The following is a 27339-nucleotide window of genomic DNA, read 5'->3' as shown; positions in this document are numbered from 1 at the left end:
GCAGTTTATAATGGAAATTACGACACCATATTAGTGAGAAGGGCACCACTACAAAAAGAACGTTCAAAATCATTCTTTTCAGTGGAGTGGAATAGGGCAGTTTGTGAGCAGGAATGTGGACAAGCTCTTTGATGTCACTTTCTGATGCCTTTGGGAAAAAGAAACTAAAAATCCTTCAAATTACATAGGGGGCTACTCTAACCATAAATGTAAATAAACCCAAAGACTAATTATCCATAAGTAATATACAAAGCATGAAAAAGCTTATCTATAGAAAAAGAAATTCTGCTAAGCTATTTCAACATAGGATCTGTTCTCAAAATCAGTGCCAGCTAACCAGATGAGGTACTTAACAGTTTCTGCAGTGCTGTGGAGAACAATGTAAGAATCACTTGTGAAAAGTCACGCAGCCTCTTTCTTAGTAGCCTTATGATCATAATCTACCTGATCATGAAGCAAGCCATTGAAGTGTACTTACCTGTTTCCTGACTTGCACTCCTTTCTACTTCTTTCCTGTCCCAAAATTTTTGTAGTCTAAATAACAAAGGTACTCCATGTTTACGTACTATAGCTATTGGGTGACCACATCTTTGCTCATTGTACAGTACATTGCATTCTCTGTAATGCCAGTCATTATTCTTCCTGACTTCACTAACTCTTCCCAGCTGAAGCATTTAAGATTAATGAGGTGTTCGTTCTCAATCAAGGCACTTCATAAGAATTCAGTTACACTTTCAGGATCCATGCAGATGACTTATTAAATATAATTTTATTTTTTATATTGTTTTGGGGGATTGATTTATGGCCATTATTGCCCATTAGCATAGACCATTCTGTATCATTCTTCTGTCAATAACTGTTATCAGGACCTACTGCCTAGTAGAACATAAAGACGTATTACCTATCATGAATGCAGGTATATCCTAGAGGGTGAAAATTTGACATAAATTTTTGTAAAGCATACTTCTCCAGCTACTTAAAATGCTGAAACTGCAAGAAAACAGTATGCTTCTGAATCTCAAAATCGGTTTCCTCTGATAATATAAACTGGAATAGCTATCAAGGAAAAATCTGGCTCTGCCAATCTAAACCCATATAGGTATTTTTCTACTTCTGTATATTAATAATTTTCATAGTTGGGATCCACACACAATAAAGTTTTATTTAGCTATTAAGAGAGCTCTCATTCCTACAGTGCTCTCATGCTTCCTTGCTTTGCAAAGTCATACTGACATACAGAAGCCTAACAGACATCAAATTTTCCATGAAGTTAACGTAACTGCTGTGATTTTAAGAAAGTATCATTAAACAGAATTTAAAATAATTTTTGTAAGCAGAGGAATGAGAAGGATTTTTTTCTCCTAAGAAATGAACTCTGAAACAAGGTTGTACCAATGTTTCACAACTTCCATTATATTCTTCATGACACAAAACTTTCTTTCTCATTGTTTTCCAATCAACCTTATCTTCAGGATTTAATGCCTTAGCCAGAAGGGAACTTCTCAGATGGGTCATCTTCAGCTTAATCCCCTTCCCCTATGAATCATACTGAAGCACAGGGAAAACAATTTCAAACATCCAGGAAGTTGGACTTTCAAGGAGTCAGTATTTCCTAATAACTAAATCTTCCAATACTGTGTATTCTGAGATACAAAAAGTAAATTCTGGAAGGCATGTGTATATGTAATTCCCACAGAGAGCCAAATCTGTTTCAGATCTTCTGCAACAGCTGCAGTTTTTTAGCAATGGTTATCCAGAATAAAAATTTAGATTAATGTGGTTTTTCATTTAATTCATGTAAAAACTTGAAGTCTCAACTGTGTCAGCTGGAATGTAGAATACACTCACACTATATTTCCTGCAGTAAAAAAAAGAAAAGGTTGTGCAAATAAGGAATTTTCTTTAATTTCCTCTCCCTCTCCAGAGAGACTCATGGTACTACACAGCAAGTAAAAATACAATTAAAATAATATATGTAAAATAACAGATATAGAAGACACATTTTGTGTTTAGTTTTGGTCAAAAAAGGTGTAGCAAGGCTGGAGAGGCCCAGAGAAGGGCCATATAGAGAACCAAAGGACTGGGAAGCTGTTTGTTCAGCCACCAGTAAAGGCTTAGGGGAGACTTGATCAGGTTCCAGCATTTAAAGGGTGGCTATGAAGAAGATAGAGATTCCCTTTCTCACAAGGAGTCACATGGAAAATATGAGGGGCAATAGGTACAAGTTATTCCTGGAGACAATCTGATTAGACACAAGCAATTTCATAGGAAAAACTATTGCAATAACCTCCCGAGAGAACTGGTGAATTTCCCTATGCTAAATACTTGAAATTCATCTAAGCAGGGTGTTAGGCCATCTTGTCTAGACTGTGATTTTGCCAAGAGGCGTCAGACCAGATGATTCTTGAGGTCCCCTTCCAACCTGGTATTCTATGATTATATGAAAAAATTATGAAAATTTCAAAAATGATTTAGAAAATAAACATCTGCATTTAATTCAAAAGAAGCATCAAACTTTAGGTTGTAGATTGGTAGGACTAACTTGAATTGCTGGTTTTCAAAAGGGAAGGTAGTACTTTGGGATAGCAGTATATTTAACTTGTCATTTTCAATGTGCAGAAGATTGGTTAAAAGAGAACCATATTATCTTAAGTATAATTCTAGGATTAGATAGAAGTATTGTCCTATTTTGAAGTGAAAGCTGTTAGGATATTCTAAGGTTATCATCCAAACTCTGAAGGGACAGAAACATTACCCTAAAATGACAAATAGTATGAAATACATATCAGCAACTATTATCATGATGATGTTAGGACTGAGGTTCCACACAAGCAAAAATATACTAGCATATCTAAGTTCGATACCAAGCTAATAAAGTTTTCCCCAAAGACAACTACATCCACATTGTTTGCAATGAGTAATACTATCCAAGCAAGCAATAGAAAACTACAGAAAAAACAAAATTCAGTGTCTATTTTATCATTCTGCTTCAAGGTACAATCAAGTCTTCTTCAACTATTCCTGAAAAATGTTTCCATAACATGTTTTCAAAAGTCTTAAAGAAGTAACTTCTATAAAATCTATATATCCCAGCCCTGTCTTTAACTAGTTTTAGACATAAAAATTAATAAAAAATCCTGGTATTAACTTCTGCCGATGCAGCTTAAAGTCTCAGCAAGTCATCTTGTCCCTAAAAGACAAGATACATTCCCTTTCTTAGAAGGAGTCATGTGCAAAATATGAAGAGTAATGGGTACAAGTTACTCCTGGAGACAATCTGATGAGACAGAAGAGGAAAAAATTCCAGAACTGCAATTGCTTATGTTACTCTTAATTATACACGCATAATTTTACATTACAGAATGTGACTTTTTTTCCTTTCTGCCTTCCCCTCACTATACTAAGAATGTTAAATTTTCCATCCTCCCTTGTGGAATGGTTGAAATCAATCAGGAATTATTAAAAGAATATTGGTTTCTTGCAATTTCAGATGCAACTCTTGTATCTTCCATCATGGTATTTAAACATTTTATGTCTACTGTTACAGTTCTTCAGCTGGACTCTTACCAAAGCTGAAAAAAACAGACAGATTGTTCCATGGATTTTTTTTCCAGGCTTTGCTTCTAACACAAAGCTTAAGCAAAAATATTGAACAAGTGCTGAATCTATCAATTTCCAAAAACCTAGACAATGACAGAATCCTAAGAGGTGTCTATTGAAGTACAGGCCACTGATTTTTTTGCTGTGGCAGATCATGGGAGTAAGAAATAAGCAAAAGGTTTCATGCATCCTAACTTTCAGATGCTTTTTTAAATTCTGATATTGGCAGCGTCAGAAGAGAGATGATGAAAATAATATTTAACAAACACATAGCAATATGGATTTACTCTCAACCTTAATATCTCAGACCAGCAACCACCATTCTCACAGGACTCTTAATGGTTTTAAGAGAATACATTTCTGACCATCATTTGCTGATTACTTTTCACGTCATTGTGGTACATATGTGAAAATCTAAACTACTTTAAGCAGTCTACTTTAAGCAGTTTAGGATGAATGCACAGGAACTGGGGGTGTATATATAATGTGATGCTACCAAAGTGTTAAAGTTTATTGAAAAATAAGTCATATGAAGTTCAGCAGAGACAGGGAGATTACTTAAGAGTTGTCAGCTATGCAGACATAATATGGCTAACTCTACCTAAGCAGTAGTTCCTGTTGCCAGCTGCAGTTGTGACCACTCTGGTCCCAAAGTGAACATGTCGTCAGTTCTAAAACCTCATCACATAAAAATTTCATTCAGCTAATTCCCATATGATCTTGATATATCTTTCACTACTTGATCTCATCTCCTGAAATAATTTGGCTAAAAAGTATTTTCGCTTAAATTCAAATTTTCCTCATTATCAGAAACTTATGCGCATCATATGAGAATAACCCCAAACTTGTTCACTAAAATGTGAATAATTCCTCTCAAATTAATGTTTTTCACAAGTGTTAGTATAAATGACTTATCAGACCCTTCACTGTTGTTCTTATCATTCACTTACTGCTGCCATCTAAATGACCACTTCAAGATTATTTGTAATCTTAAAACCTTAGAACAATTTTAGAATCCCTTCTACAACATATAATTAAGAAATTTTAAGACTGGATTTTGCTTTACAATTTTTTCAGTGACTTTTTAAAAATGTACTAGAGTCGAAAGACACTCCGAATTTCCACTCAAATGTGTAATTTTGTTATTTTCATATTGTAGTTAATATCAGGTCCCAAGGCAGCATCTTAACTTTTTAAGTGTCTTTAACAAAAACTATGTGATTTAGTCATAAATGGTATTTGATGAATAAAGATGTGCTCCTTAGAACTTTCCTACTTCCACATCATAGCTGTAATTTCCCTGAAAGAAATTAATTTTTTTCAATTTTTGATAGAGTAGCAGGGCTTTCTAACCCTGTTTGTTTAACTGATTATTAATTTCTGGGCTTATAACAACAGACTTACACTTTTCCCTCGATATTCCCCTGAATCTAGAACAATAGTCACAAAAGTATTTCAGAAGATCCTCAAATTCATGACTGTCTGAAAAGGAAACTGTAATAGGGTATTCTAGTAACCAATGTAATATTTTCTCTCCTTTACATGCATTTTAATTTTCAGTTTTGCTCAAACACTATAGTTTTTCACACAACTATGTCTTGTTAACCAATCCTTTTCAGGAGTCCATGAAACTACTCCAAGTTTGTGTATCAAAATGCCGTTACATTTTGCACTGAAATATTATCATATTTTACAAATAGGTTTTCCCCAGCAAGCATGATCAGAAAAAATATGCAGGCTACATACCACATGAAATAATGCACATGCTACCTTTTTTTCCTCCCTTAATCTCTAACGTGTTAGACAGCTAAACAACTTACAGCTGTCCAGGCTTCTTTTCTGCATCGAGAACACAACCACTCATTATGGATTTTATGAGACGGAACACCATAGCAACCTAGAATAAGAGAGCTAGATTGATTATTATATTCTGCCTTTTTAACAATGATGTAATACAATTCAATTATACATAAACCTTAATAAAAATCTCCTCTGTCACATGACAAAGGAGATTTTTACAATCTAGGCCTACTGCTAATGTCATAGTCTATAAAATATATCTTCCCTAACCTAAATAAAAAGAACCCCCAAAAACCACCATAAGAAAACCAAAACAAACACCCAGCAAACAGAACTGAAAAACAAAAACTCCAAGCACCCAAAAAAACAAAATCACAATGAATTTCTTATTTTTATCATTGCAATATCGTATCATCAACTCTCCCTGAAGTAAAATTTTGACTTAATATACTGACATTTATTCTGGGCAAATATACCATATTCCTAAGTATCTCATGGACTACTTAAACTCAACTATTAAAGTTCTACAGTCTGTAGGAGACACTGCAGAAAAATCCATGCATTCATCAGTTACTCTTGCAATAAAAAAGAATGCTAAGTGAAGGAAAATACTGTATCCCCAAATTTAACAGCAATATTCACAAGTCTTTCAGGAGAATTTAACCCTAACTACTTAATAAGGACACAATGCCATTGCACAGTGATTTAAAATAGAGAAGCAAAAGAGTAATTAAATCACTAGAATAGAAAAAAGATCAGAAGTTTGTGATCATTGAAAGTTTACAAGACAGTTAATTCTTCACTTATTTCACAGCAACTGTACGTTATAGAAAATATAATGCAATTTTCAAATAAAATTAGCCAGTGTTTGAAGAATTACAAATGGAAATGTTCTTCAAGCAGTTTTAAAGACATGCTAGAAGCCTATCTAACTATTATTTATCAATAAAGCAAAATTTTAAATTACATTTCTGGCAACAGAACAATTAGATTATTTACTTGCATGAACCCGTATGCAACACTTTGCACATGAAATCAGAAGACTTGTCCCATCTTCTTCAACAAAGGCATTTGATGGATAGTTTTCAGTGTTTTCTTCACTATAAATAAAACACATCTCTGGAATAAGAGGTTTAGTCTTCACATTTTCTGCCATCAATGTTTCTGCTGAGTCTGCTTCACTGAAAGTAGCACTTTCTTCATCCTGATTGTCTGGCTGGAAAATAAACAAAATCTATATTAAAGTAAAAGAAACGAGAGTCTTACTCTTCCTTGTGACAATGATGAAACTATTCTACCCCTCCCAACTTTCGTAGGAAGTGTAACAGTTTCATGAGAAAATTAACTGCTTCTAAGTATTTATTGTAGTCATCCTACCTTCACTGTTCCAAATAACTGTGACATGTGGAATTGCAATCAGCCTGCAAACCAGTGTTATTGCAGTGGTGTTCAGTGGTACTGTACCTCTTGGGCCATTTAACTCAGTCCAGTGGAATAAAGGCTTTTTTCCTGGTTCCCACGCTGAGGAAACTCCAGTTTAGGACATCCCAATTAGCAACATAGTGCTCCACCACCATTTTTACTTGCCATTTGACACAGTAATCCCACAAGACAGAGTCAAACAGTGCTCTGCACTGGACGGTTTCCGAGGGAATATTTTACCTGAGAAGGCCTAAGTACTGTGAAAACACTTATTTCCTCAACACTGAACGAAGACAGCATAAAAGAGGCTCTGATAAAAACTATTTGGAGATGGACATATAAGGAAAGAACTAGAAAATGCAAATCCATCTGGGTTCACCACACCAAAAAGTGTAATTTCAAGGGAAAATACACACACACGCACTAAGACAAACCCTGCATAAATGATAGTAGGAGGCACACAGTGTCTGCAGCCAAGGATCAATGCAGGTAGGTGAACAAAGTATCAGTTCTAACTTAAACGCCAGTGAGTTTGTTTATTCTCTTAAAAATGAAATGCTTAAGTTTATCTTTTTTATAATTTCTTGGAAAATAATTAGCCAGACAGCTATTTCACACGTCATCCAGAGTTGAAGCTGTGAGAACCTTGCCTACCCTATAGTACGGCACGAGAAGAGTGCAAACAGCACAGTGAGGTTCCTTTTTTGCACAAGCTGCATTGTATTCTTTTTCAGCATAGAAATTGGGTGGTCTTGTCTGCCACAGGTAGACCAGAGGCTTGGCCCATGCCTCTGACTCTTGAACTTGCTCTTCAATTAAGGTTGTTTCAGGCAGTTCTAAAAGAAAGAAAACAATGGCTATATTATAGTCATGGAATGAAGATAAACAACAATGAATTCTGTCACGTGCTAACAAAGATCAAACAATCTTACAAGAAGTCTGTGTGCAAACATGGATGTAGAAGTCTAAAAGAATGTTGTATAAGGAAAAACTCACCATTAAGTGCTCTGACAAGCACTGACTCTCTCTGTCAAAAGCTGACTGCTCCATGTAAAGCATACATAGCCCTACATTTACAATTTGTATTCATATCAACAACATTATGTCTCACTCCCCCACTGTCTCTTTAATGGCTCCAAACTCTATCCCCTCCCCCTCCATGCACACAGCTCTAAATTATTTATGGATGGAACGTATTGAATCCCAGCAGCAGTGCCAGACAAATCACTGTACTCGCAGAGGATGGCCCCTCACAACTCTTCATGGATGGTGACACTCATTTTCCAAAGGGAAAAAAGGGCAAACATTATAGCCAGAGAGCAATGGGGAACAATCAGATCTAAGAAGTAGATGTATGGAGTAGAAGCATGCTGGATCATATGGACAGTGTCTATTAAATCTTTCACAATCAATGAGAAGGCAGGTAGGTGTCAATCAGAATAATTATGTGAAAGAGGACAAGAAAATATGAAAATATTTGAATTAAACATTCAGACAACAAAAACAGTTTATAGTCCTGTTCTAATTATGTATTTAAGAAAAACTTAAATACATCATATTATGATGTATTTAATAGAATTAAATAGAATTTTAAATAGATTTTCTTCAGAAGAAAGAAGAAAATTCTAACACAGAGAAACATCTAAGTACATTAAGCCAATTCATCACATTCCTTCAGCCCATGACTGCTTTCTCTCTTTCTCCACTTTATGAAAAAGCAGAGGCTTTATGGATCTCCTATGATAAATCTCACACATTGCTACAAAAGAACTATAAAATTTGCAACATTTTATCAGTATTGAATAAAATATCAACTAAAATCTTTGCGTACAAGCAAACCAATGTAATAATACAAAAATATACCCTGCATGTGATTTTTAATCCTTTTTTTATAATTTCTCAAAAGAACTAATACCAATTCAATAAACATTTGCCAATAATCTGCGTAGAGGGGCACAAAGAAAACTGCAAAAAAGCTGTCAATATTTAGCAGAAGAACTTTCTGATTAAAAACATAGCTTCAAAAGAACACCAGTGAAAAAACAACTCAACACAAGGAGAAAATGAACATATAAAATGCCAGCATTACTTCTATAACTTTTTGAACTACTTACTTTGTAAGTTAAAAGCTTAACAAAGTTTTTGCTTTAAAAAATCTGTCCAATCATATTTTTTCTACTGCTTGCAATTTTAAAGAACTGTAAAACACATACCTCTGAAAATTATTTCTCTATTTCTCTTCCTATCTATTTAAATTTTCCTTTAAAGAGCCATCTTATTAGCAGCTTCAGTCTTGCAGGTATTTTTTTTATTTTTCCTTTTACATTATTTTCCTTCAGGAGCTTGTACCATTATTTAAAATATTTTCATTACAGTTGTGACCTCACTGAAAATTCAGAGCTTGATTCTCTCTTATGAAGAAAACAAAGAGGCACATAGAATTTGTTGTGAAGGTCTGTATTATATTCCACACCCATTATCCCCTCGGAAACTGACATCCTTTGATTACACCACTCCTTACCACCACTGAATAATTCTCCCATGATATTTGAAGGCTTTGCCCAGAACCTCAGCCTCTAATGTTCCTCTTTATACAAAAATCTATCTTCATATTTGTAGTCCTGAGACCAGTTCTGGGTTATTAATCGTAGTTCTTTCATACAGGCTTTTGACTGCCTACAGCAGGCTGCTGAGTTCATTATTATATTGGTTGTAGTTTTAATGAAAACAGTAGTCACACCTTAATTTCATAAAAACTCCATAATTTCAGTTCCCTCTTGTGTGATATTTACAAAATCTTTCCCAAACAAGAACTTGAAAAGAATTTAAGACACAAGAATAACACTGGCTTTAACAGCTTTTTGTCGCTATCAAGAGTTTGTATTTATTTTTGAACCTCATTCCAAAAGAAGCCAAGGACAAGATGTCATATATATATGTACCAGACTCTATCTATCATAAACTCATAAAAATTTAACACTATTTTAATACATTTCCTTTCTCCTTTACATTATGTTTAGAGCACTTCCAGTTAGTTGTTGACTAGAAGCAAACATTCATTTATTTACCTCTGATCTCCAACACCTGTAATTCTGAATTCTATGTCCTTCTAAATCCTTTAAGGTGTGACTGTCTTCTTCACGATCCTTACTGCAGTCTTCTGTCCCTGCATGAACTACACAAGCTCTCTGACATGATCCTCTGGTATATTACACCATGCAACCCCTCACTCTTCTCCACCACAACAAGAAAGGAAAAATATCAATCCTCTTTTCAGAGAGAAGGTGCCTAATCCAATACTGAAGGGTTCACTGACAGGATACAAAATTAAGAGAAGACAGAACAGAAAGATATTCCTAAGGATTATAAGCTTTGTCTAATATTCTGTTACCACTACTGTAAGACAAATAAATTTCAGTTCTCCTCAGGAACTTCCTAGTCAACCTTGAGCCTAAATTATCGTCTTTCAAAATTTTCAGAATATTATTTCATGTCCTTTTAATCAACATTCACCCACCCACAGTGAAATAATCAAATTTCCAAAGAAACTGGTATTAAAAAAAAGTTACAAAGTACATGACCCCACTACAAAGCATGTACAAAACATCACAATGCTGCTTTAAACAACTTCCTAACCAGGAAGGTGAGGAATGCAATCTTCTGCGTAACTATTCTGCATCAGTAGAACTTAAGCAGTTTCATTTTGTGTGCTTTATTTTTCGTGTGTGCAACAGCATCGGTGAGAGGAAGAATTTCCACATAAGCTTCTCAGGTAGTACAACCTTCCTGATTTCCACGTAGGCAGAAAAGTTATGCACCATTAACAAAAACTGAGAATCTGGTTAACCAAAACAGGCAAGGAAATTAAAGAAAAAACAGCTCTCCAACTGTCTGAGAGAAGGCACAGAGAATATAATTACTTGATGTAATAAACACTACCGTCTTGGCACAGTTAATGGCCTTTCTTCACGTTTTCATCTGATAATACCAATGTCCTACTGATGTCCAAAAACACTGTGGAAAACTTAAGGGATTTTCAGATTTCTTTTTTTTCTGTTTATTCAGTGCTTCTCACTCCTTTTATTTTCTTAAATTACTTCTTTCATTACTTACTATTTAGCTAAAGAGCAATCAGTGGCTCAGACTAAAATAAATTTATTTTCCTAACTCATATTGTTGCATGCGGTTTCAGGGTAGACACTCAGTGGCCTCATGTGAGATGAGTGTTTCTCTGATCAGATGTGTCTATTAGAAGGGCACAAAACAACTGCAACCTCTAGCTAGCTCTTTTCAAAATCCACCTTAACTGACGATTCTCAAAATAAGAACAGAGAACAATTTGTAGTGTTCATACTGACTCAGATCTCAGAAACCCTATTGTCATAAGCAAGCATACTTTTTTAGTTCAGCTGTGAATCAGTATCAATTGCAAGTACTCAAAACCTGAAAAAATTGTGGTGGAAGCATCTGTTCCTACAGCAAAAGATACATTGCCCCACATACCCCATCAAAAAACAAGCATCTACTTTATAAGACCAGTATATAATGTTTCAAGAAGCGCTATGAACCTGATGTTTCATTCATAATCTTACATATTGCCATTTTTCTGGAAGAGCATGAGAATGCTCTCAGCTCTGGTACAGCAAGTTTTTGATGAATAGTCCCTTATTCAATGCTGCCAACCAACAACACTCTACAATATGCACCATTATGCAATCAAGCCTTCACTGTGGTGGTAACTGGCCTTGCTCTAAGAGCACCTACAAACAGCCCAAGACTGGCAATTTGAAAGATAAAGGACAGCCAATGCAGTGTGTGAAATATAATGTATGTCTGTGCAGAGCATTTTCTTTACACAGCATATGAAATGGAGCTGGGGAATCTACCTTGACTTCTGTGTCTGCTGTAACTCAGATCAAGTCACTGACACTTCCTCACAATTCACTGACAGTAAGCGTACTAACAGGACTCTGCACAGGCACATAACAGAACTCCTTGGTGTGAACTCTGGTGTAACGTTTTTTTACAGCTTTTCAGCACGAAACATACATTTCAAATTGAAAGGTAATCAAGACAAAAGTGAATAAAAGCATCCTAAGTATTCTTTCATATAGAAACTTTCAACTCAACTACAGTACAAAATACATCTCACTAACAGAGAGAATGAAAGAAAAATACAAGATTTGAACCTGCCAGCCATGACAGGGAAATCCACACCTCAATTGACAGCACTGTTCAAGAGAGATTGCACACTCATGCATAACACATACGCACACTCACAAATACCAATGAAAGGTATTTTATTTTCAAGTCTATTAGTATGCACATGGTTTTTAAACATTCCTACATGAATGAAGTCAATTTCTTGTAACTTCTGTCATGTTTCTGGCTGTACATATATCACACATTCATGCTGAAGTCTAAAATTGATTAATACCAGTCAAAAAAATTTTTAACTGGACGATGTAATGCAGTCTATTTCTAAGTATGTAAAAACATCTTATTGTGACCACTAACAGTGCTCAGAGATCTTGATTCCCCCTAAACCACCTGGGCATTTTTATTCTACTGCAAATGTTTTTTGTGGTATTACTTTACCAGATACAATCCATAATCAGATTAAATATTTTGTTTCCTAAGGGGTTAGACCAAATGATCTTTTTTCCAACAGAAAGGCAGAAGTACTTGATGATACAATTATGACTTAAGCAAATGCATAGTAGCTGATATAAATTCTACTGTATCATATTGTGCTGATTTTGGCTGGGGTAGAGCTAATTTTCTTCACAGTAGCTAGTATGGAACTGTGTTTTGGACTTCTACTGAAAATGGTATTGATTGTATAGAGATTTTTTTGTCATTGCTGAATAGTGCTTGCACAGCATCAAGGTCTTTCCTGCATCTTGTGCCACTGATCATGAGTGGTACAAGAATATTCCAATTGTCTCCCCGATCTGGTTGCTGAGGGAGTGAGTGAGTGAGCAACTGTGTGGTCCTTAGATGCCAGCTGGGCTTAAACCACAACACATATAATTCAGCCATAGTAATACTTACAGTACAAGGTGACTAGCAATGCTAAACTTGATGATAGTTGCTGCTATCATATTTGTATCTGAAAACAATATTTCTATAGGCTCAATTAATCTCTATAACGTAATTTCAGTAATACCAGTTCTCATGAATGTGATATTCATACACATCTGCACTACTTGCCATATTTAAGAAAAGTGAAACAATTCATTAAAACAAACTGTGTAGACAAAAAGAAAATTACAGCCCAGGATCTGTTTGGATACAAAGGAAACTCCTTCCATAGCAAAGTAGTTCTAAACAGTCACTATGCTGCTTTCCAAGTGAATAAGTGAATGAACGGTTTCCACTAATGTTACTGGTTTAACAGTTTGTGGGAAACTTGCTCCAACACAAAATGTTAATGCTTTGAATGGTTTTTGCTTACTAAGTTAAACTCAAATTATCAGGCAGAAAACATTTGGGCCATTTGCAGAATGGGCTGTTGCCAGATTTGCTGATTTAACCCAGCAGATGTGAAAAGCCATAGACACTAATACAGTACAGTTTGCTTTTGCCAATTTCAACAATGATTTTGCTGCTTAGGGTTATGTTCCACTGATGTTTCCTGGCATTGTAGAGCAGCATTCTCCGCTATGAAGAGCACAGAAGCATCTGTTATTTTTCAGGTAGTTGAGCATAATCTCAGCCCTGGGAGACATTATCTATAGTTTCAAATGTCCTGGAAGAAATAATAATAATACAAATAAAATAAAATAAAATAAAATAAAAAAATAAGACAGTTGGGAAAAAGTCTTGTACTTGAAAACTTTATTGTTCCAGCAGTGTATCAGCAAACTTAGTTTCAGAAACTGTGTTTCTTTTTTTTCAGTCATAAAAGATATGAATCTCATAGCAAAATATGAACAGAAAACTCTTTAATTTATTGTACTCTTCAAGAACTTCCATTTCTTGTATGGAACCTTTGAGAACAAGTAATGTGAAGTATGTATACATACTTCTCTTTTGGTTAGAGAGCCAAATTGCCAAATTAGGTATTAATACTCCAATTCTCATAAAAATTACATGGAAAGATAACTATATTGAATCAGAGCTCTAGAAGTTCAACTGAAGAGCTCCTGGATCAAATCAAGTTTAGCTCCCAAAACAAAGTAACTTTAATCCTTTAATAAAAAAAAAAAAAAGTTCAATACAAAAAAGTGTAAGACATCCACTGTAACAGATCTGAAAATGTTTCAAAAAGTTTTAAAGATTCAGCATTTAAGAAAAACAAAAACATTTTTAAAAGACAATTTATATGACAGATTTGGAAGATTTTATACTGGGATATTCTGATTTTCCTTCAGCATACTATTTGAGCCCCATAATCAAATTCACATTGGTTTCATGATTGAACTGTACATTGTGATTGCTAGACTTTGCTCAATATGATTTGTACCAGTATTTTATATTATATTCTATTATTGACTGAATTCTACATTAAAATTCAACACCGTGATAAACATAATTTGTATCTTCACTGTAATTTAAGTGCATTGCTGTATCATTCTGCTAAATTTAAATGCCATGTAACTTCAAGTAATTTCAAATATGAAAATCCTGTATTATTCACTAAATCATCCACACACAGAATACCTTGAAGAACCTGGTCAGAGTACATTGTACTCCTACATTAACTGGCACAGTCAGCAGGCTTTTCCTGAGGGTGAGTGGTACTCACTAAAAGATAATGGATTACTTTGGCAAAAACATTCTTTCTGATTTGATGTTAGTCACAAATAAGAATCTAGTAAGAAAAACCTCATTGTGATTAAGACTGGCTGCAGACAGGACCACTACCACTTAAAACAGTAAAAAAAGCTAGTATAAATACTAGCAAAGGCTGGAAAATTGTTACCAATAACTTTGAAAAGGAGGGATAGGAAAACCCTGACCACGATTTTTCACAGAAAGCAGGAAGCAGTGATCTCACCGACCCGACACTTTGGATGAATATGAAAAACTGAAAGAATTCTAAGAACTTGAAGAAAGGAAACGTTTCCAGGTTGCTGGGTATTTATTTCTGAGCACTAGTGAATAAGTTAGAAGGCAAATTAACACGGCACATTAGAACAAGTAAAAGAAACAGTTAAATAGTATTACTTACACGAAGTAAAATTCCTATTATACTACATTTTCAATATGTGGAATATGTAAAATGACCCTGTCAGGCTGTACTGGACCCCAATCTTTCTCTCTGACAAATTGCAAAGTAACTAAAATGTATTTGATTTACATTGCTATGATTCCAATAAGCTAACTTAGACAAAGCTCTGAGGACTCATAGCATAGAGATTCAGTTTACATTTAAATGATCTGTAAAACTAGCTTTATGGAACCATAGCATTGTTGTTTTTGAAAATTACCATTTTTGGTTGCTTACTAATTTCTGCAACAAAATAATTCTCTATTTGAAACACTAGATCATAAAGATACAAAACAATTACAAGGGGTAAAAACCAATCTTTCAGTCACAGCATTCCCTAAATAGCTGCATTCCACATGCACAACTTTTTTGTGCATAGAGAATGAAGAATTTAACCCTTAAAGTTATGGTTCAAATTGCCAAAGATGTCTACTTATTCTGGCTACCTAAGCTGAAGCACAAGCAACACTTTCTTACTGATGCTAAAGTCCATGACCTTTTTAGAGTCTCCAGAAATAGCTACTTACCATGTCCAGAAACCAAGCTTAGAGGTGATCCACTAGACAGGCAATTTTTTTAAAATGTGGGCAGAAGGCCACAGAAAGGGAGACGTTCTTAAATCTGTATGGACTGCCAACATTAAGTATTTACAGCATACTGGTATCATAATTTCCATTATTGTATATATGTGTGTGTGTATATATAAATATATATAGTATGTATTAAAGCAATTCCAGTAATTTCACCTGTCTTTGCACTGTGTAAATTTAAACAATAGCACCTGTATTTATAAATCCGTTCAAAGAGGCATCTAAGCAAAATCAAAGCAGAAACAAAAGAATATCTGCTGGAATCTATTGCACAGCCTATCAGCAAAAAACCTATATGTCAGTACAAAACCACTTCAATCCAAACTACAAGTTAAAGATTAGGAGATATTTGCTCTATTGAAAAACTTTAATTCATAGCACTTACTAACAGCTGCTTTTTCAATTCCATTCTTTCGTGTAATTTTTCACAGTTCTTAAGAAAAAAATTCATATTTTGCATTATAATGTAATCTGCTTGTGGCCAATGTACTTAGGACAATAAAACTTGATCAGTAACTAAAATTCCATTGGAATTTTTAGGAACTCATACTGCCATCTACACACATGCTTACTGAGTTGCTAATTAAACACCGTAGTCTTCCAAGGTACACATCTGGACGGAAGTGGAAAAAATGAAAGCTTTCTCCCTCATCATTAGGCATGTCCTGCCTATTAATAAAACAAGTCACTCAGATACAACAGAATTACCTGGTGGTACTTCCTTACTTTGGAAATTAAAATGTAACATCACTGACCATACTTCCAGATACTATATGATCAAATAAATATTCAAGTGTTATGTTGTTAGAGTACACTCCTGTTTTATGCTACTCCAAAGAGAAAAAAAAAGTACCAAGTGGGGAAAATTTACTTTATGGTTATTTTGTATCTCTCAGGTAGCAAAAATCTAACCTATGTCAACATATCATTTCAGCACAAGTTCCTCTGGGCAAAAGACAAGTGAAATTTGAGGAACAAGGTTACTTGAACGTGTTCAGTTAAGATTGTCCAGAAGTTCTTCACTGAACCAAGACCTCTTCATAAGTTCAGTATATAAGTTAAGTATAGAAGATGCAAAACACACACAATCACAGATCCAAATGCATGACACATCAATGCCCAAATCAGAATTACAAATCTGTATCTTCAAGCTACAGTTCCTGCAGATCACTGAATCAAATATCCCATAAACACTTCATACAGTAGAAAACAACTGCATTTAAACTCCTTCAAGAATCAATTTATTAAATGTAATTATTTTGTACATTAAAATATATATATACATATTACATACACATCTCAGCCAAGACAATTAGCAAAATACCTTTGGCATTAAAACTAAGTCACTCCCAATACTAGTGGTTTACAATGCGGCTTCAGATTTTGACAGAGGTGATGATAATTCTATGGGCTAGGCTTTTTTTTAAGTTGAAAAACTAAAGTTATTACCAGAACAACTTACTAGGTAATACTCTTCACCAATACTTCAATGAATTAATCATTTATAAACACAAGTCATAGGTTTTTTTTGTGTTTTTCTTTGGACTACAATTAAGCAGAAGCTCAGCTGCAAAGGATTACCCCACAGAAGAGATATCTGTCTCTTTGGTAAACATCACATCCAGTTTGACTACCAACTCCATTGCTACACTTGAGAAAGCAACTGAGAGGCTGTACTAATGCAGCAGGAAATCAGTTTTCATTTCGGCACACCTGATAAGAAGAAATTATACATGCCTTTCGATACAAGATTGTAATTCTATCCAATCCTTTATGAGGTAAAATACCATATTGTAAAGCTAAGAAAGCAGCACAATTAGAGCTGCAAAGGCCATCTAAAAGAACAGTGACTCTTCAATGATCACAACATGTACCACTGCCCAGCAAATGAGGATAAATGTTAGAAGAACTGGTTTGTATTCCCCTCTTGACCAAAATATTGGCTTATCTTAAATCCTGTAGGTGTCCACTAAAAGGCTGATAACTGTTACTTATAAAACAGTTAACACTGTTACAGTTAACAGTTAACATGTTTTAACACATCACTTTCCTAAATACCTACCAAAGATTATACCACATTTTTATAAAAGGTCTCTTAGGGTCTTCAGAACACCACATGCTTCTCAAGTGTCAGAATTTTTTGTAATTATATCAATCATACCTTGAAAACTGAATTTAAACAAAACAGAAGTAATACAGGTACCAGAGAAAATTACGGAAAATACATTTTTCTCGCATACTTAAGACTGTTGAAGGGGTAGATAGGGCTGGAGTCTTCTGTGCTAAATGATGATGATATATGAAAAACACATAATTATGTGCTTGATTAACCAATACTCACACAAAACCAAAGTATTTTAAAGAAGTAAAACTTCATTCAAGGAAAACTTCATTCAAAACATTATGGGAGGGAAAGAAATACTGGAAATTGTAATACTAATGTGGCAAATATAAACATGCCTCTATCAACTGGTTAGCAAATTTTTATCTACCTATGCAACATCAGGAATAAAACATTTCTTTCTGAAGTAAATGAGAATCTTCAAGCAAAATCTCCCATCTTAAGCTCTGAAACAAAAGAATAGTAACTGCATCTACAAGTGTAATTTTCCCCTATTTAAGCAGGCTTAGCCTATTATTGATGTTACTAAACAAGCCTTAAATGGTTTGATTAGTCATATCAAAACAAGCACATCTCACAGGATGCTGACAGTGAATGTAAAAACCAAGGCTTCTACTCACAGCAGAAGCCACTGTTTCCCATTTACAGAGTTCTCTCTTTCTGTTTTCCTTATCTTACAAACTAATGAAAGCAAAATTACTATGAAATTCTGAATCATACTTAAAATGCAAAAAAAATATACAAAGATGCCCATACTGAATTTAGTCTATACACTATAATTATATAATTTAGGGGAATGGGAAATTTTAGCCAACTTCAATCTAAAAACAGTTTCTAATGTTGCGTGACCAAATAGTGCTGGAAAGAAATCTCTGGGACCAATCAATGTGCATGCAAAGTTAGTATGCCTGCTCCTTCTGCTGAATTTGCTTTTTTATTGCTTAAGTGAACAGAAATACAAGTGTATTAAATACAACAGAATATGATTACCACAAGTTAACATACTGCACTGAGCATAAGACCAAGGTTCATTTCATAAAAATTGTTAGTATGTTGAGTGTGACATAGAGCCCACACTGTACTGGTGCACTTATTTTCTTGAACTGGCAACTTGATCTACAATTTTTAGGATTGATTCTCCAGTCCCTAGTATTTCTCAGTGTTCAATCTTTTAAGCATTTATTCCACAAGAAGTCAGACATACATAAGGAAAGGCTTCAGCAAGAGTGAAAAAAATAACAATAGACAACAAATAACCAAATAACCAATTAACCTAATTATTTTTCATAAAGGAATACACAACATATATAAGAATATACAGTGATAAAAAGAAAGCACAAAACACAAATGTCCAAGTGATCCTGTAAAAAATATTCATTTCTGCCGAAGAACTCAGTATTAAAAGTGAATTCACAAAGTTCCTGCTAAGATTTAAGCATGCTGTTCAGCACATATTCTACTTGCAAAATTACAATTCTGAAATGGCTAACAGTGTCAAAATGCTGCCTACACGTTGTTAACATCCACTGATCACCTATACTCACAGAAACTTCTTAATAGTACTCTAGTATCTGAAAGACCTCAAATATATGAATTTGAATATATATTCTCTATATTAGAAATGGCTACAGACCATCAGAACATTTTCCAACTTGTGAAAAGTGATACAAGTGATACAAGTTACAGATTAAATAAAAAGCCTCAATTTCTTAACTTTTTACGACAACACTAGCCCATATCTTCTTCCTTTACTTTGTCTGCAGTTATCGTTTTACTGGATCCAGATAAATTAAAATACAAACTAATGTACAACACATAAATCCCTCTTGTGACACAATCAGAAACTACTGTATCAGGAGACTATACGATCATAGTCTCAGCCAGCATCATTTTTGCCCAAAACCACAGAGAACAAGAACTAAGTATGAATGCTGAATTACATTTCTACCAGCTACTATCCAGAATATGGATGAAGCACCTTCGTAATGACAAATGTAATCATAAGCACATTGATAGCGATTATTTCCCTAGTATTTGACACAAACAATCTTGAAAAAAATCAGAAAATTGTCTAGCCCTCATGCCATCATGTGTCAGGTAACTTAATGGGGCTACAGCTTGCCAATCTCCTTTATCAGTTCTTGAATCTCTGCCTTAGATGTAAACATCCTGCTCACCCAAATGCTACCACTTCTCTTTTGGTGCTCTTACAAAAGTCAGCCAATAATTTGATTACAATGAGAGACAGATGCATGAAAATAATAATAATTCCAGTTCCAGCTAGGAAATACCAAAACTTGCCATGTCCAATAAAACTCTTAATAACATCCTTCAATCAGTAAGCATGCTTAATGGCTACTGATTCTAAGACAGCTCTTACTTTCCTAACAAAATAAATCCTTATTTATTGAAAGGACAATCATCAAGCAAAGAGGAAAGACTTTAAGGTATATGATTTCTTGTCAGGATGTTGCCACTTTCACAAAACATTAATACACCAGGAAGCTGGCAAACTACTGGATGAGATGGAGAATGTCTTAGTATTAGAAAAATCCTTGATTCAAAACTGTCATCACATTATCATCTAGCCAGATTATATCATACACAATCCATGTAAATAGGAAATCCACAGTATGTTCCAACCATAATACTGAAAAAGCATCAGCAGCCAAAAGGAATTTAATCTCTAATTTAAAAAGAGCACTTTTACTGCAACCTACCACATATTAAATCTTTAATTACTTTACTAGATGAAACAATATTAATATCATCCTGTAAATTACCATAACATTTTCTGAAATATGCTCTGTCTAGCCCTCAAGGTATTCAAACATACTCATATATGATACAGATCATGGGTTTAAGCTGTCTCTAATTTTCAGAAAGATGCTTAACAGCTAATTGAAGTATCATGCCTGGCAAAGCTGCAGCTCAGATAAAAAATGAAAGAGAAAGTATAGCTTTCTAAAACTAGTAGGGCAGAAGACACAAATCAATTACTTCAGGGTTGAAACAAGAAGGGATAGGTATTGATGAGAGGTCAATTGAACCTACAGCAGTCAGGTCAACAATGCCTAACTTGCCAACTGAAAGTATAATATTGCTTAGTTACAACAAGAAAAATCAATCAATGGGCATGCTGTCTCTCAAGTCATGAAAATTTATCTGCAGCTGTAAGAAACAGCTATGCTCAATTAAATGCATTTGAGAGGGAGAAAAAGCAGGTAAAAATTGCAGATTAACACTGAAGGATGCAGAGATGTTGGAATCAGATCCATAGTAACAGACATGGCATCAGCTCCAGATTATCAAACTATCTAAGGGAGTGTGAGAACTAAACTCCAATTCTGCTAACTGAGGAGATTCTGGAAAACAGCACATGAAACTTTTGTGGTTTACAGAAGTAAAATGGTACAGTGGTATGAAAAAGGAATGTGTCTGTTTTCCATTTTGATCTATAGCTTTGATGCACATTTCCAGAATGTCCACCAAGTCATACTTGATAAAATAAAGTAGCCTTATTCATCAACTTTGAGCGGCTGTATACATGATTGCTGGGTAAAGCAGATTTACTTTTTATATTTACTTCAGAGAAGGAAATCCCTATGTTGGGAACATTTCTTAGATTTTGTAGTCTGTCTGCACAAGGCAGTGACTCTCTAAATGCCTATATATATAGTCTCATAAAACCATAAAATTATCATCAGAAAAATGTATTAAATAGTCCACTCACCTTCATCACTAGTTGCCTGCTGTTTAACCAAAGTCATTGGAGATCTAGCTGGGGGTTTATGCAGTGGATGACGCCAGCTCTTAGATATTTTCTTTGTTTCAACTTCCTCTGACTGAAAGGAAAAGCCGCAACTAATTTAGTATGTAATTCTGCATAATTAATTATGAAAAACATACACATTCTTCTGTAAACAAGCACAGATATCAAGTCGGTAAATACTACCACAGTATACTCGCAGGACCTTTAGTGTACCAATACAACATTTGCCTCTAATTAAGAATATATATTTTAATTTAAGAAGTGCAATCCTTGTCATACACAAATCATTTCAGGTATAATTTATCACAGCCCTTCCTAAATTAGAAAGCATAAATCCTGTTTTGCTCATGTGATGTTTGACTGGAAGATCAGCATCGTCCTGATTTTCTGCAAAAAATTCTGCATACCTGTAGTACAATACAGCCACTAACTGCGGCTAGAAAAATGAAGTGGAAACCCACTGGCTTAGCTTGTGAAAGATTCCAAAATTCTTCAAGAATAAAAAATTTTAAAAAAATAAATCTAGAGCTGAGATAAGAAATCAAGAGTCCTGATAAATTATTAACATGTTTATCTAGTAGATGAAGAAATTATTTCCTCCCTCAAACGCTCTTATGTACATTAAGTTAAAGTTATTCAAGCTTCAAGAATTAAGACCAACACTTCAAAGTCTTGAAGTGCCACTGGAAGAATCCCAAAGAAAATGAGTTACTAATGGTGTCTGGAGGCTCAGGACCAGAGGAAGGGCAGGGACATTGGCAGAGGTGTGGGAAGGACTGAGTTTCACACAATTCTTATGGACGACAGCATTCTGTGCCTCAAGACCCTGGATGCAACCTAGCAGTTTATACACATGCCCGTTGAAGTAAATTATAAAACAACATTATATTTACCATGATAAACAAAGGGCAGAAAATGTGGTCAAAGCACGGGACAGGTTTACAATCTAGAACAGTTAGTAATTAAGTAGAAAGGGAACTGTCAGCTTTTTAAATTGCATTTGTACACTTCTTCACTTAAAAGAGAAAGAAAGAATATGGAGTAATACTACAGAAAATCTGAAACATAATACATAAATATAATGTGGTTGAAAGGCACAGGAAGAGATACGATCTCTAATACATGCTAATTAAACACTGAGATGTTTGTACTGCTCCTTATTACAGTGGAAAGGCTGGATCCAAGATTATCAAAACTTACAACATTGAAAAAAATGGTTACAGTTCACATATGCAGAAGAGTCAGCACAATTTTAAGTTCAGTTTCTAAAATATATTCCTCATGAAGTCTTGCAACTTGGCAGTGGATTTCCTGCTTTCTCTCTGCCAATTTGAGATTGGCTCACCACTCAGAAAGCTACTGACAACCACCACAGCCTAATTTTTCATTTTGCATCCTGAAGTCAAAGATGACTGTGCATCATAGCCAAATAGTAAGAGGGGAAAAAAGGCCATATGTTTGTAGGCGACCCAAAGAGAAAATATTATTAAAACCTACTGTTTAAAATTGAAAATATATTCCCTTTAATAGTGGGATTATTTAAGTGTTTCCTTTACATATTTCAGTTCATTTCCAAAATCCAAGAATAGTAAGCAGGTGAAGCTCACAGCCCTGCTCATATTGGCAAGCAGTGAATATGGTAATAGCTTTGAGAATAGTTGCTGACACTTCAGATTCACAAATATAAAGTGAAATTAATAGACATCTAAAATAACAGGGAAAAATATGACAATAAGCAAACTCCAAAAACAGTCTGCTTTTGGATCAGAATTGCCACTCTTGCCTAAACACTCCAAACCACATTCAAATTATCATCTGATTAAAATCATGCATATTCTTAAAAGCTTTAATATGGATATCAGGTCTCGTTAGAACAGCGCTCATTCATATTTCATTAAATCAAGAATATATTACTATTATGATGTAATTTGTTTGACATACACAAGATATTTCCATTCTGTCTTCTTCACCCTTTTTTACAATGGGCACTTCTCCACATTCCAAACTACTTCCAGAACTTTCTAGGTGGCTGATACCATCTTCTGTCGAGACACTTTCCTCTCTATCTGGATTTTCTGCTTCAGAAGTTTGTCCTTCTGCTTTATGGTATGGTATGGATGAAGCATTTCGATTCTGAGATTTCAAACTGTCTTCTTTTCTACATCTATCGGAAGCAATCGTGCTAGCCACAGAATCTTCAAGCGTAAAGGAAGAACGACTGGAATCTATCCTGTCCTCATCTTCCATTTTTGTTCTCTCTAGTACAGGAACAGGGGTCAAAACTGAGTCAGAAGGGATTCTTCCTATAAATTAAGAATATGGTTTGTTAATAAATGCCACTTTACATTACCATATTGAATTTCACAGCAATCTAAATTATTCAAATTCAAAGCATGACTCCTCATTTAGAAATCATACAGAAAACCATTTGGTGGAAGAGCATACACAAAAGTGTAGCATTGGTTTTATCAAAGAATAAATTAAATGTAGATGGTTTGAGTTCAGAGCATGAAATATAGTTTTCATCATTTAATAATCAGTATTTTGCATTTGAATTGTAGCAGGTCTTCATTTAATTCAAAATAATCAATATTCATGTAGCTTTCTTAGTCTTTACTCAGGTTGCCTACATGCACTTTGAGTCAATGAAAAAATATAAAAGGGTGGTATATTGAACCTTCTACCCTACATTTTATACCTATTATGCCTGTTAAAAATGAAAATAACCAAAGATTAATAGCATATAATTACAAAGATATAATTCAAATAGATACCAAGAATAGTTTTCAAACAACAGCATCAGTCTAAAAATGAAAAGCAATTAGCATAATTCTATAATTCAGAGTGAAACTGAGTGGACTTTATAAAAATCCTTTCTCTGCTGATGCTTGCAATGGAAAGACAGAACAATGGGCTAGAGAGGTCACTCAAAAAACATTCCTGAAGAACTCTGGCATATATTGCACTGAATTCTGATTCAGCAGCACATCCATGATATTAAAGAAAAGGGTTTCTGTCAAATCCCTTGCTATTATTTCTTCATAAAGGTTATTTGAACTTGTTTTGTCTGAAAAATTTCCTTTTCAAGTCAAATGAGTATAAAACTAGGAAATACAAAGACAATAGTAACATGCAATCTGTGGGCACAAACTGTAAGTACTGCTTCAACTGAGAACAATGGACATACTAGTTAAGACAATGCAGAGCAAACTACCTCTGTAACACAAGTACTGCTTCTATCACATCTAAAAACGTCCATTTTCCTACACACGTCCAGGCACCACACTTTAAGAGGACAAAGGAGAGAGGGCAGCTCTCCACTCTTCTCTGCTTTTCCTTCCCTTGCCCATAAACACAGAATAGGTGTTAACTAAATACTATTTACTCTGTAGTCATGAACACTCAAAATCTCTATTAAAAGTTGCGGGAAGATGTAAAGCAATACCACCTTTTAAAAAAAAAACCAACCAAACAACAACTAGAACAGACCTGGAAATGCTTTGATAGATCACCAGAAAATTTGTGTAGAGGAATTTCTAAACTTCCATATTGCAATATCTTGGTATCTTTATGTAAATCAATCATGGTGATTACCACCTCCAAGGAAGCAGTAACATAACTATTAATATTCACAATAATTAAAACACTGTCTATATGCAATTTGAAAGTGAGTTTTCAGTAGCATATAAAACAAAATAGGAACTTCTAAAACTTAAAGTTTGCTTTATGAACAGGAATGAGGAACTATGAGGAACTATGAGGAACAAGAATTAGAATGGAATGTGAAATAGAATAAATTAGGTTCAGAATAAACCAAGTATATTAGAATAAAAATGATTGTGGAGGGAAAAAAACCTCTTTGCCTTGACAAGACCTTTATAGCTGTCAGATAGCTGCAGAGGAAATTAAAAAGAATCTGGAGGTTCAAAATACAACCTCCTTGTGCACAGGCAAGGAACACTTCTAATTTGTAGGTTCATCATGTAAATACATGTAGCATACTCACAAGGATATATATTCCATCCTGTCTGAATAGTGTTAAGACATTCTGTATAATTTCCATATCAAAAACATTTTGCTGTAACATATGTGAGTCCACTGAAGAAATATAATATACAAAACCTCACTCTTTTTGCACCTTTAAAAAACAATTAAAAGAGTTCTGGTGGTATCACTCTCAATTAAGAATATTAAGTTTAGTATTTTCTCTTTCTTATCAAATATCAATCTGCTTTGCACAAATAACTACCTGTGTAAACATTTTAGTATGCTATTCTAGGACAATACTTCAGCTTAACATCCACTGATTTGTCACATTAGAGTATAAACAGCCTACAACTTACACGTGAAAAATAATCAGTGCTTATCTCACCTGAAACCTTGACATGATCCAATAAATGCTGATCCAGACTCATTCTACTACTGTTTTCTTCTTCCCCAGAAGGCAATCCTGTGTTTACCACTCTCACTTTTTTTTCTGGTTCTTCACTGACCTTGAAGCCATCAGTAGCTGCTTCAGTCACTATGATTTTTTCATCAGCTACCATAGCAGATACTCTCTTGTCCTCTGGAGTTTTAAGCTTTTTAGATCGAGATCTGGTGTGCTGGAAGCTGTTATAGGAGATATTGCTGTCAGGGTAGAAAGTCTGTCTTGGATAAGATAAAACATCTACCAATATATGTCCCTTTCACCTGCTTAAAGTGGTAAAAAACTGACAATTTTTCACCTTTTTGTGTTGAGATAGTGCTACAATTTATTAAGTCATAGATTAACAATTGATTGGATTTAACCTTCTAATCTTTTATCACCATTCCATGGCAAAGTTGTTAAATTCTAAAAGTAAAACCGTCTTTAAGTAACTATTACTTAACTAGCATACAAACTAGCTTTTTAATAAATCATTTTTTGGGACCAAAAAAGAACTATCCTTACAAGAATAATGAAGAAAAACTCTCTCAGTAGCAGCAAAATCAGGTGATATGTCCAAACCCTAGTGCTAATAAAAGACTAGTCTGAATATCCTCATAAAAGCTTATCTGTTTGGAAGTTTTTAAATAAGTTTTAACAGAACCAACAAGCATCTGAGAAAGGTAAAAAATTATGATCACCGAATATTCCAAAAGGCTACAATATCAAGCAATATACGTAATTATTCTGTGTTTAAAAAAATAAAGTTGAAATTAAAGATTGAGTGTAAGTTTTTGCACCCTCAGATGAATAAGGGAAAGCTTAAGGCAGGAGAAATGGCAAACCAATTAGAAATAGGCTCATAATCTATATCAGAATAAATGTAATAAAAAATAGTCCGGTTTCAAATTCAACTATGTGACACAAGAGTGCGGAGAGATAGAATGTAAGAAAATAAAGACAGTGCAGAAGGCAGTCTCACACCTGAGGAGTTGCAGCTGCACTAATCACCAAAGATTAGGAACAGCCCTGCCCTTAACAGGCCACAGCTGTGTCCAATAAGAAGCCGAGTGCTACAAAAGGGTGGGTCAGCTGGTGGAGGAGAGAGTGGAAGTCTGTTGGTTGCACTGGAAGGAGGAATCAGTGTTGTGAGGAGCTACCCATATAAAATTGCTGAGAAGGTATGGAACTTTTGCAATAGGATGGCAACACAAGAGGAGTATTAATGTCATCATACAGCAGGTTTCAAATCTCATAACACATTAGAGATAAAAGCACTACTACTGCAGGTGAATTTTACAAAGTTTTAAGTGAGTCTTACAAAGGTCTTGCATCTGAGATTCTACACATCTCCAGAAAAACATTTTGCTGCCCCTTACATTTTGTTCCGTGTCTACAAATGTATACCTT

General features: G+C 34.6%; 1 protein-coding gene across 12 annotated transcripts in view; it reads right to left on the bottom strand.

The window, feature by feature from the left end:
- KDM4C (lysine demethylase 4C) overlaps positions 1-27339 on the bottom strand; it is a 246689-nt gene that overhangs the window by 92313 nt on the left and 127037 nt on the right. For 11 of the 12 annotated variants that reach the window (XR_012578316.1, XR_012578319.1, XR_012578318.1 and 8 more), the window contains 6 exons: positions 25894-26132; positions 23463-23824; positions 21483-21594; positions 7477-7658; positions 6400-6616; positions 5421-5497 (listed from right to left, as the gene is read on the bottom strand). Coding sequence is in view for 8 of the 12 variants with exons in the window: in XM_074533711.1 (XP_074389812.1) it covers positions 5421-5497; positions 6400-6616; positions 7477-7658; positions 21483-21594; positions 23463-23824; positions 25894-26132 (1189 nt within the window). In the remaining 4 variants the exon portion in view is untranslated. Of the gene's footprint in view, positions 1-5420; positions 5498-6399; positions 6617-7476; positions 7659-21482; positions 21595-23462; positions 23825-25893; positions 26133-27339 lie in introns of those variants that run through there. The other variant, XM_074533719.1, reaches the window with a different exon arrangement.

Source organism: Zonotrichia albicollis, chromosome Z, assembly GCF_047830755.1.
Source record: "Zonotrichia albicollis isolate bZonAlb1 chromosome Z, bZonAlb1.hap1, whole genome shotgun sequence".
NCBI classification, from domain to species: domain Eukaryota; kingdom Metazoa; phylum Chordata; class Aves; order Passeriformes; family Passerellidae; genus Zonotrichia; species Zonotrichia albicollis.
This window is presented reverse-complemented; position numbering and strand designations above follow the sequence as displayed.